Source organism: Podarcis pityusensis (assembly GCF_964106645.2).
Source record: "Podarcis pityusensis genome assembly, chromosome: 2".
Lineage (NCBI taxonomy): Eukaryota > Metazoa > Chordata > Lepidosauria > Squamata > Lacertidae > Podarcis > Podarcis pityusensis.
The window spans coordinates 122,416,548-122,428,601 of NC_138029.1; the positions used below are offsets into that span (position 1 = coordinate 122,416,548).

At 44.6% G+C, this 12,054-nt stretch overlaps 2 protein-coding genes and 1 long non-coding RNA gene across 6 annotated transcripts in view; 1 reads left to right on the top strand and 2 right to left on the bottom strand.

Annotated features, from left to right (window-relative positions):
- Nucleotides 1-12,054, bottom strand: part of LOC308470210 — a 94,339-nt gene that overhangs the window by 29,287 nt on the left and 52,998 nt on the right. The window lies entirely within an intron of this gene.
- On the bottom strand, nt 1,606-11,363 carry LOC308469689 (uncharacterized protein). Of its 2 annotated transcripts, none has more exons than XM_080992514.1 (6): nt 11,251-11,363; nt 6,729-7,214; nt 6,459-6,540; nt 6,037-6,119; nt 4,588-4,714; nt 1,606-4,014 (listed from the first exon to the last, which is right to left on the bottom strand). In XM_080992514.1, the coding sequence occupies exons 2-6, from the start codon at nt 7,122-7,124 to the stop codon at nt 3,080-3,082; spliced, it is 1,623 nt and encodes a 540-aa protein (XP_080848640.1). In that variant the 5' UTR covers nt 7,125-7,214; nt 11,251-11,363; the 3' UTR covers nt 1,606-3,079. The 2 variants fall into 2 exon arrangements, with proteins under 2 accessions (XP_080848640.1, XP_080848639.1); XM_080992513.1 differs by lacking the exon at nt 11,251-11,363 and adding an exon at nt 9,126-9,240.
- Nucleotides 11,642-12,054, top strand: part of LOC308469400 (uncharacterized protein) — a 13,423-nt gene continuing 13,010 nt past the window's right edge. For 2 of the 3 annotated variants that reach the window (XM_080991790.1, XM_080991792.1), the window contains exon 1: nt 11,645-11,708. The gene's annotated coding sequence lies outside the window, so the exon portion shown is untranslated. Of the gene's footprint in view, nt 11,709-12,054 lie in introns of all 3 variants that reach the window. The other variant, XM_080991791.1, reaches the window with a different exon arrangement.

Here is a 12,054-nt window from a genome sequence, read left to right on the forward strand (position 1 = left end):
GACCGAGCAACGGGAGCTCACCCCGTCACGGGGATTCAAACCACCAACCTTCTGATCAGCAAGCCCTAGGCTCTGTGGTTTAACCCACAGCGCCACCTGCGTCCCTAATTAGAAGGCTCCTAATTGGAAGAAGACAACACCAGCCACGTTACCACACCTTTTGAATTATTGCTTCATAAAGATCTAGGATATGTTATTTTTATTTCATGTGATGGTTTTGAGGAATATGCTCACCATCAGCAATGGGACAAGTTAAACCTGACATTCTGGTGCGGGGATATCCATTATCGACAACTGCATTGTGTATGCACGAATAGACTCTGTCAGGAACATAATTATCACCATTATGTAAAGGTATGAAATACCTTCTGGTATTTCATTCCCTCATCTCACCATTTACAACCCCTCAGAGCATGGGGATACACATAACTGAGGATAGCATTTTATGCATCTGATGAAGGGGGTTGTAGCCCACAAGAGTTTCTGCTTGAATCAATTTCTTACTGTTTTAAGTTGTCACAGGACTGCTTTTAGTCTCATGGATTTCAGTGGGGCTAAAGCATGTATAAACAATATCATTCAAATCCATGGAAACAGTGGGCAGTAAACGTCTGCAGCTAGGTTCCCATCAGCCCAACACTCCCAACGAACACTAGGTATTAAGCAAAACAGAAATAATTACAGAAAATGAGGGCAAGTTAAGTTTTTGGATAAGGGGCCGTCACTTGGTCAATCTCTGTACAGTGGTACCTTGGTTCTCAAACACCTTGGTACTCAAATAACTTGGAACCCAAACACTGCAAACCCAGAAGTAAGTGTTCCGGTTTGCAAACTTTTTTTGGAACTCGAATGTGCTCCATTTTGAGTGCCACACTTCTGTTTGGAATGTTACCCTGACAATTTGAGTGTAACGCTTCCGATTTGAGTGCAACACTTCCAATTTGAGTGTTACACGCTGAGGTCTGTCTGTTCTTGCTTTCTATTTTGCATTTTTGTTTTTGCGGCTTTTTTGTGTGTGACTGTGTGGAACCCAGTTCAGCTGCTGATTGATTGTGTGACTGCAGTACATTGTTTATTGCTTTCATTTTATGGATCAGTGGTCTTGTTAGATAGTAAAATTCATGTTAAATTGCTGTTTTAGGGGCTGTTTTTAACAGTCTGGAATGGATTAATGCATTTTGCATTACTTTCTATGGGAAAGTGCCCCTTGGTTTTGGAATGCTTTGGTTTTGGAACGGACTTCCAGAACGGATTAAGTTTGAGAACCAAGGTACCACTGTACTGCTAATTGCTATCAAGTCTTGCTTCATTTCATCTTGGGAGACAGGAAGTCTGGTCTTTAAATTAATCTCAAAAACCATAGTAAGGGCCAAAGCGAGAGGGCGATTCCAGCATGCTTCAATGCTTCTGCCAACTCCCAAATCCAGCTGTGATCCAAATAACAGGTTGCATTGAGCTGCTATGCTTACAGCAGGCAACAGGCACACAGAGCCAAAGAAAGCGGTATTTATTTTTTTCACACTTTGGCTGCGAAAGAAGTCTCTGTTGCAAGTGTTCAGAAAAACAAAACAAAACAGGTTTCTAAGCCCTTCCCCTATACACACATTGGAGTGGGTGGTTTTTATTTATTTATATAAGCTATCAATTAAAAAACGTTGAAAACATTCAAAAACATTTAAATTAAACAGCAAAGTTAAAACCGTGAAAATGTTAACATTAACAATATAAGATTGAAACACATCAGCATCCATGCATCTGGAAAGGTTTGCCTGAACAAACATACGTTAAGCTGGTGCCGAAAAGAGTACAGCAAAACTGCCTGCCTGACATCAATAGGCAGAGAGGAATTTCAGCTACGAAGTGATCCTATCACAAGAACTCCAACTCGCTCTGCGAACAGGGATCATCACGAATCTCTGGAGACTTCATTCTCTACTCAGGATCCTTGGGAGCCGGGGGAGGGGGGGGCGCAATGAGGGCATCACACCCCAGTATACCGTAACACTATTTGTAAACAACATATTTACAACATCAATGTACATTTTACAGTACATTTTATGTTACATTTGCATTCAATAATAGCTGAGGGGAAAGGTCCGAAAGGTGACAGATTGGTAGGTAGGATACTCATCTTGAGGAAGAACAACAAGCCTTCTTGGTCATGTGAGACTCGACAATCTGTGGGGTGCAAGGCCTCCGGTGAAGAGGGTCGCAAGGCCTTGACTGGAGACATGCTTTCAAAAACATGCCGACTGTTATAACTGACTGAATCTCAGTTAACACCGGGGAGGAAGTAGAACAGTGTCAGCTGTTCAAGGAAAATATGTGAGACAGTGACAAAAATCCCCCACTGGCGAAGATCTGGTGCTCTGTCCATGTGGCATGGAATAAGGTGTAAGACGCTGGCACTGGGCTGAGCCATGTTATTCAGAATCTTGGTTCAGTCTAAGCCTTCTTCCATGTATTGTACAGGTGCAGATGATAACTGGAGTTGCTGAAGGAAATAAACATTGCTTGCTGTTGAACCCAACCACCTCTGAGGTATGATGAACAGAGGACTCGTTCTTCCTAATGGGAGTCCTTTCCTTTACCTTCTCACAGAGGAAAACCTCAAACTTGTGGCTTTTCTGGCAGATGCCCTGTGTGTTCAGCAGACATGAGGAGGAGCCACAATCTGATGCCACCACCATCCTAGACATGCTGAGATGATGGTGGCGACCAGGAGCACCATAAATTCGCAACTTGGAGGCCAAAGAAAACCCCTGTGTTGATGGCTACCTCATCAGTGTTGCTGAATCTCTCTTTATCCTCTCTCCAGACATGAAGAAGGTATTCAACCCGTTGGCCAATGACATGTACCTCATAGAGCTGTTGTTAGCCGTTCTGAGTCTGGCTTCACCTGGGGAGGGCGGGCTATAAATAAAATATTATTATTATTATTATTATTATTATTATTATTATTATTTGAAATGAAGTAATACTGGGCACTGAAAATGCAGTTCATGGTTTTGAGAAACAGGAGCAACTTTTTCGCTCCATTGGCAAATGATGAGATCCTATTGCAATCCTCACCCGTGTACTAAATAAAATCTCCTAAAAATAAATTTGTATACAGCCATTGATATGGTTTCTCCCCACTGTGAGTTCTTTGATGAGAAGTGAGATTGGAGCTCTGGCTGAAGCTCTTTCCGCATTCCATGCACTGATACGGCTTCTCGCCAGTATGGATTCTTTGGTGGGAAGTGAGACTTTCCTTCCGACTGAAACTTTTCCCACACTCTTGACACTGAAATGGTTTCTCCCCACGGTGAATACTTTGATGACTATGGAAGTTTGTGCTTGTATTAAAGCATTTCCCACATTCCAAGCACTGATATGGCTTCTCCCCACTATGAATTCTCTGATGTCGACGGAAGTTTGTGCTTGTATTAAAGCTCTTCCCACATTCCAAGCACTGATATGGTTTCTCCCCTGTATGAATTCTTTGATGGGAAGTGAGACTTTCCTTCCAGGTGAAGCACTTTCCACATTCTAAGCACTGATACGGTTTCTTCCCACTATGAACTCTTTGATGGGAAGTGAGACTTCTCTTGGAATTGAAGCTATTTCCACATTCCAGGCATTTAAATGGTTCCTCCCCTCTGTGAATCCTTTCATGTAAAGTGAGATTCGAGTTTCGAGTGAAGCTCTTTCCACATTCCAAGCAGTAATATGGCTTCTCCTTGGTGTGGATTCTTTGATGGGACGTGAGGTGCGAGTTCCGACTGAAGCTCTTCCCACATTCCAAGCACTGATAGGGTTTCTCTCCAGTATGGATTCTTTGATGGGAAGTGAGATTTGAGCTCTGACTGAAGCTCTTTCCACATTCTGAGCATTGATATAATTTCTTCCCAGTGGGATTTCTTTGATGGGAAGTGGAATGGAACCTCTGACTGAAGCCATCTCTACACTCCAAACGTTCATAAGGGATTTTGTTGTTGTCTCCCTTGTTCTTAATTTCCGGTTTATCACCACCTGTAAATAAAGAGAGAAACGGATCAGAGCCTCAGGAAGAAATAGGCCCCCAAATTATTGAACAATGCTAATTAACATTTGTGATAGAAGAATAGTAGGGAGTTTGATGTGTGGTCTTACTACAGGGTTCACTGCCTTTGTTGAATCGCAACATATTTATGGGAACATGAGATTCGAGAAACCTGGCTCTTTTATGTGATGGATTTTGTTTGGCCCAGTCACGGAATCCAGTCCATCTCTGGTGCCAGTAGTCTCTTTGGCCAACCAAAAACTGACAGAAGCAAAAATAAAAAACAACAAACCTGAGAGAATCTACTTCCAGCTTCCCTAACAACTCTGAAGCTTACATTTAAAAAGGCCTGGGCAGTTCAGACCAGCCTGATCATTGTTCAAAATGGCAAAACTGGAGAAAGATTATTCACAGTCAAAACAACAGATACTGTCCATTCAAGGTTATCTGTTGGGGTGTAAGAACCCGAGATGTGTAGTTGAGCTACATCAAAATATTGGAGGATCATCACAGATTGGTACTGAATTTCAAAAAAGAGATTATCATCCAATAGGGAGCCTTACTCAGAAAAGCCATGATCCCACAGTTTTCCTCCATGACTTCGTTATGCAGAGCTCTCTGGTCAGCATCCAGCAACGCCCACTCCTCATCTGTGAAATAAACTGCTACCTCTTCAAAGCAAACTGGACTCTAAAGAAAAAGAAAAATGTTCTTCTCTTAGACAGCATAAATATTATTTACACATTGCTCTGTTGTTTTCCGCCTGTTAATTGTTTGTTGTTGACAGAATATGCGCAGCTTGCAGACTTAACATACAGAATAAGACAAGAAGAACATACGTTTGGAGAAGATAGGAAAACGTTTATTCAACATATGGGAAATAATTGTTTACAGCTGAAAACACCGGCAGCATTAAGATAAATTCAACAGTGTAAATAAGCTTTGATGGATGCAATAATGGAATACCGAATGGTATATTTTTTGTAAAACATGCAGCGATTTATGATATGTGATATGAACCATGGAAAGACTACAAGGGAAGTCATTGATATCTTAAAGGTAAAGGACCACTGACAGTTAAGTCCAGTCACGAATGACTCTGGGGTTGCGGTGCTCATCTTGCTATACTGGCCGAGGGAGCCGACGTTTGTCCGCAGACAATTTTTCTGGGTCATGTGGCCAGCATGACTAAGCCGCTTCTGGTGAAATCAGAGCAGTGCATGGAAATACTGTTTACCTTCCCGATGGAGCGGTATCTACTTGCACTTTGACGTGCTTAAGGATGTAAAAATGAGTATTTTAAATTGCAAAACAGAAAATATTATTAAAACAACAAACTCTCTCTCTCTATATATATACACACACTATATATATATATATAGTTTGTTGTTTTAATGGAATTGTTTTGCTGCGCATTTTAATTATGCATGCTTATTTTAATGTTTTAATGAGATTTTTTTGTTGTGCGTTTTAATGGTGGGCATTAATCGTTGTATAAATGGGTGGAACTCAACAGTCTGCTCTCCAAATCATTCTGTCTGCGTGGGCATTCAAGTTTGCAAGATGGAAGGATCCCCTCTCCACTCTCTCCAAATGCCGTTTTTTTTTTGGGGGGGGATGCCCGAAAGCCAACTTCAAGGGGCAAAAGGGGGGGGGGGGCGGAGTGAAATGGCGAAAGTCCTATGGTGCAACTGATGGGGTGGTTAGGTGAATCCTGGATGCTGTTTGCTGTGGTTTGCAAACTAATTAGAAGCCTATTTTAGCATCAAACAATGAATATATAAATAAAACTCCAAGTACCGATAAATGATGCTAATGATATTCAGAAGGCTAGTTAAGGTGGGGCGGCTGTTATTCTCAGCACATAAACCTTATTGAATAGCTTTTCCAGCTTTTGTTAAGGGCAGCTTTGACAGAAGCAAAGAGGAGGAGAGAAATTCGTTCCAGCCCAGAGGCACACAACTGCCCCTCTCTTCAGCCTCTTTCCCCACAATGCTCCTTCTTCCTCTTACCTGATCTGGTTCCACAGCCGCTGCTTCCCCTCGGCTACCATGAAATGATGGATGAGGAGGTCTTGCTGGCATCATTCTGTCACCTGCGAGAGACAAAGGTAATTTGGGAAGCCGTTCTCTCAGAGGTTAAGCAGTGCATCTCTAACTACAGGTGGGCCTTTGAAACAGTCTCACCTGCTGACTGCATGTGCATGTTTACACCCAGTTGTGTAAAAATACATCTCTCCTCCCTTGGGCTTTCGGACCCAAGCGTAAGAGATCATAGTCAACGTTTCCCTTTCTTAAAGGGAAATTCCCTTATTCCGAATAGGATTCCTCGCAAGAAAAGGGAAAAGTTGACAGCTATGAAAAGGACTCACAGATTAGTTTCAAAATCAACAGGATGTGACCAAATGGAGAGAGAAAAAAGAATTCATCCTTACCCGGTGGCCTTTCTCTGGTTTCCAACTGAGTCTTCTTCACCTCAGAGTAGCCAGTGCCCATTTCTGCAAACAGATCCTTTTTCTGTAAGAGCAACAAGGATTCAAAACAAAGAATGGGGAGAAGGATTAGAAAAACACCGGCAGAGGCAAAAACTTTAAGGGTATCAGGATGCTTTTCAAAAAAGGGATGGGCAATTAGTAGAGAATTTTGGGAGATTCTCCCTCATGTTCTGAGCCCCTTGGGATTATCCAGAGGAAAGTCCCTCTCACCTGCTGCTCAGCTTGACTCAGGAGGAAACCTTCGGCCAGGGCCACCGCCTGGGAACTGGTCTCCGCTCCACATTCCCTCACCCAGCTCTCCATCTCTGGTGGAAGGATAGCCAAGAACTGCTCCAAGATCACCAGGTCCAGCATCTGAGCTTTCGTATGCCTTTCTGGCTTCAGCCACTGGCGGTAAAGGTGGTAGAGTCGGCTGCAAACGTCTCGGGGTCCCTCGGCCTCCTGGTAGCAGAATTGCCTGAACTGCTGGCTCTGGGCATTTGAGCTGGGGGTGTCCTCCTCACCTAGGATCTTCTGCACAGAGTTTTCCCAGAATCCCCCACTGTTCCCAGTTTGGATGGCACTGCCCCTTCCTGCTTCAGGGCCAGCTGAGTCTTGTTCATCCATATGGGCTCTCAGGAAGCCTCCAAAGGATCTGAAGGAATCCCTTTGTCTTATGCCAAGTTCTGTCTGTCCTAATTTGAGGTGCTACCAAACCTACAGAGCAAATACATAATTCTGTTGTAAAACTTAAAACACTGTCAGGAGAAGCAAAATGTTCCCTGAGCAAGCAGGAACCAGGGCTAGACTGTACCAGCTCAGACTCTGTGACTGTAAGTTGTTTTAAACTGGAAGCTGCCCAGTGTGGCTGGGGCAACCCAGTCAGATGGATGGCATAATAATAATAATAATAATAATAATAATAATAATAATAATAATACAATACCTCAAGGACTCTTTCCATATGAACCTACCTGCACCCCAAGATAAACTTCTGAGGCCCTTCTTTGTGTGTCTTCTCCTCAAGAGGTTCAGAGGGTGGTGACATGAGAACAGGGCCTTCTCTGCAGTGGCTCCCCGTCTGTGGAATGCTCTCCCCAGGGAAGTTCACCTGGTGTCTTCATTATACACCTTTAGGCGCCTTTGGTTGATCTGATTTACATCCTATACCATTTTAAAATGTGTTTTCTGAGGGGGTGAGAATTGGGTTGTTTTTGTTTTTATTTTGCAGTTTTATATCTTGATTTTATTCTGTGAACCACCCTGAGACCCCTGGTATAGGGTGGTATATAAATTCAATAAATAATAAGTTGTGTTTTCATGTTGTAACTTGCCCATGGAACTTAGGGTGAAGGGTGGTTTAACAGTAATAATAATAATAATAACAATAATACTACTAGTAGTAGTAGTAGTAATAATAATAATAATAATAATAATGTTACACCCCCCAGCCATATATGTTGACATCATCCTCTGTCTGGCTCTGCCTAGCAGAATCGGAATGAAATGTCTTGACAACAGTTGTTTTAAATTACTTTCTGTTGACCCCAAGTGCTCAGAAAAATCGGTCAAAAGCTTTCTACTTTTAGTTAAGTGTTTTTATTTATTTAATTGATCAGGAGGGGCAGTTGCCCCCCCAGGCCTACGCCCATGGCAATAATAACAACCTCAACATCAATAACATAAAGCCTCGAACGTGGGGGGAAATGCCTCAATAATACACACATAGAGCCTCAAAAAAGTGGGGTGGGGGAGCCTGTTGGAATTTGCAGGCTCCCGCCCCCCCCCCTTTGAGGTTTTTGCATAAGTAACCACACACACTTTACAGCATGAGGGGGGGGGGAACCTCAAGTAAACAAATATACAGGCCTCGTCTGCACTATATATTTTAAAGAGTCATGGCGCCCTCCAAAGGATCCTGGTACCCATAGTTTAAGGATGCAGTGCGTTGCTAGGACACAGCCACCCTGACCCACACATGCATTCCAGTTACACGGCTGCCATCCCTAGATTGGTTTAACAATCATTCCTTCTTGCCAAGGAACCCTGGGAATTGTTGGGGCTAAAATAAAACAGGAATAGGAATAGGGCATCCCTATTTTCACGGGAGAAATGTTGGAGGGTATTATTTTCTCCACCCAGCAACTGCTGGTCAGAAGCTCGGTTGCTACCCATCTTAAGACTCCTGCAGCCGCGAGTTCCACAGTTCCTCCATTTCCCAACGGCCATTATTTCTTCTCATTTCTATAGGTCAGGTATTCATTTTTAATTTTTATATTTTATATTCTATGCCCAAACGTTTCCGCCCGGCTGCAACCTCTGCTACCGATGCGACTTATTCCCAAATGTGGTTTGTTTGCATTCCCTTCCCCCTCCCCCGCCTTAAAGACCCCCCTCCCCAAAGTGGCAAAGGGAGACTAGAGGTGCAAGACCTATTGCAAACTCGCCCCCCCCCCCGGCATTGCAGAGAGGGGGGGGGCTTCTGCTCCCTGATTTGGGGGTGGTGGCTGGATGGCTGTCCCCCCAAGCATTAGCTGAACACCCCCCCCCATGCATGCTCCCCCTGCAGCCCTGGGACACCCCCTTTCTCCCCAATGCATGCTATGGAAGAAAGCGGAGAAGCCTCACCAGATCCCTACCGCACTTCAGACACAAAAGCCACCGCCAGCTCCCTTTGCAGGAAGGGAATTCAGAGGGAGGTGCTTTTGCTCTGGAGGACTTCGCCCCCCCCCCGCTTTATTTCCCCGTCCTCTCTAGGAATCCAGCTCACTTCTTTTTAACCCTTGGCAAGCCGAGCGCACCAAGCTGGCGCCTCTCTCCCTCTCTGCGCCAGGAGCCAAGGAGAAGAGTTTGGACTTGATATCCCGCTTTATCACTACCCTAAGGAGTCTCAAAGCGGCTAACAATCTCTGCAGATGCCTTTATTTTGGGGGGACCCCCTTGGCTGGGTTTCTGAGCATAGCTGTCAACGTTTCCCCCTTTTTAAGGGAAATTACCTTATTCCGAATAGGATTCCTCGCTATGTTTCTGAGCTGTCCCCTCCCTTGGCCAGAAACAGCTTGCAGTGAAGTAGTCTCTGCAAGGACTTAGGAAGCCCCATCATAGAATCATAGACTTGTAAAGGTGAAAGGGAACCCCAAGGGTCATCCAGACCAACCCCATGCAAAGCAGGTGTAAAAAAACAAAAATCTGCCCTTATTCCCTTATGGGGGACACAAGAGCCCTTATAGAGTCTTTTGTAGGTTCTCCATCGGTAGGAGAAGGAGGAGGCCAACCAGAGAATATTTAGAAGCAGAGCAGCTCGTAAGCCTGATCTTTATTGAACTGTTGCAACAGGGTGCTCCCCTCACACGCAGGAGGATGGAGGAGGACCCATAACAAAGGTGTGCCTGCCCTTATATAGACATTTTAAATTCCCTGCCCTGGAGCTCCAGACCACCCCTCCATATATCATACATACATCACAGAAGGGGTGTAACCCAAGACCACCCGCCACAAACATCATACCTACATCACAGAAAAGGTGATCTACAACAGAAATTTGAATGTTGTTGTTTTTCCTGTTTGCCAGGTTATCTGACAATGCCTTATCTGATTGCCTTTCCTGGTAGTCTGGCCATTTCTTTGAGATGGTTATTTCCCAATTCCTGAGACAATGGGAAGGTTCCCTCACCCCCTCCCTCCTTGCAAAGAAAACATTTGGTCAATTTGAGAGTCAAAATGGTTTCAGGGCGGTCTTCCTGTGCTGCTCCAGACATGTGGTCCACATCTCTATGTACGTGCTTGATCGGTACATTTATGAACATTTATTATATATATAAGACCTTAAATTTTGTATTTCACTGGACTCTCAACTCAAAGCATCCATGACAGAGGACCAACTAACCTCTGCTTAAAAACCTCCAAGGAAGGAGAGTCTGCCACTTCCCAATGAAGCCCATTCCACTGTCAAACAGCTCTTACACAGTCCTGATGTTTAGTCGGAATCTGCTTTTTTTTTTGGGTCATTTGGGTCTATTATTTTGAGCCCAGGCCTCTGGACCAGCTGAAAACAAGCCACGTGACAGCCCGTTAACTATTAGAAGATGGATATCATATCTCCCATTCAGCCAGATCTCAGCTGAATGGTGAGCAAGGCTCCTGCTTTTTCTGCGACTGAAGGTGGGAGGTGGTACACCCATCCCATTAAATATTTTTAATTGCGTTTTAGTTCCTTCTCTTGCTCCTCGCATTCTATTGCATTGCAGTTCAACTTCTGTAGAAATGTGGCTAAGATGCAATATGTAAGATATAAAAGAAACCATAGAAATAGAATTAAAAGATCATCGGGAACGCTTTAGTTGAGAGTCCTGCATCGCAGGGGGTCCCTAGGATTAGACTTCTAAAGCCTCTGGAACTCTGGCTAAATTGACATACAAACTGTGAGACAAGGACAACTGTAACTTTAAAGAATGGGAACTTTTCACAAAGTTTTTAAAAATACAACAAAATGAACTGGACTCCTTGGCAGGTTTTGGATAAACACACAAATTTGTTGATTTATAACATGGTAGATAGATAATATGAGGATTGATATAACTTTATAATATGCAGAGAATAACATGTGCTGAGAAATCAGAGAGAGGAGCTGAAGGAAGTCTGGGGGGGGAGGGGGGTTTGATGGGGAGCGGGGAAAAAGATACGTTTTGATATACTGTTATGTTGAAATTGTTATACTCTCTCTCTCTCTCTCTCAATAGCCTCTGGAACTCACCGCCAGATGATTCCTCCTCCTCCTCCCAAGCACTGATGAAGCAACAAGCCTGGCCGGGGTCACCCCCAGAATTTGGTGGTGGCCAGAAAACGGATTGCACAAATCACCCCTTTCCTCCATGAAATAAATATTTGCAGCGGGATCTTCAGGAGAGGCAGACCTTGCAAAGGAGGTTCGTGCTGTTGCTCCTGCTTTGCTCAGGTTATATTACGGGGTGCGAGCGAAGGAACCCCAAAAGCCTTAGCCGGATCAAATGATTTGGAAACGGCGATGGCTGTAGTCAGCTTTGAGTGGCAAGACAAAAATCAATCAATAAATAAATCCACCTCAGGGTTAATGGGAGAGAGTCCGGATGCCTAGAAACGCAGCTAGACACCCACTTCCTGCCCCCCATCTCCCTCCTCCCCCCATCTGCAGCCTTCGCGCCCCTTCCCCGCCCACCTCCCCAAGGGATCGGGGTGAGTGCAAAGTGCATTTGGGTGGGGAGGCGCAATGGAAGTGGGGGGCGATGGAAGGAGGGGGAAATGGGGGGCGGGATGGTGGGGGGGGGCCCTGTGCGTTAAAAGCAAATGCAAAGGGCGTGGGGGTGCAAGGGAACCCCGAGGGCTGGAGGAGGGACGATGCAAAGGGGTGAGCAATTCCTGGTGTTGCACTGGGAAGAAAGAGCGCCTGAGATTCCCCGCCCCATAGCATAGGATGGTGGGCCTTTTCTGGGTCCGGCATTAACCGAGAGCCCAAATTTTTGAGGCGTCACCCCGAGCAACCACCGCATCTGTTGCCTCTTCTCCATCTCCAAGGAAACCA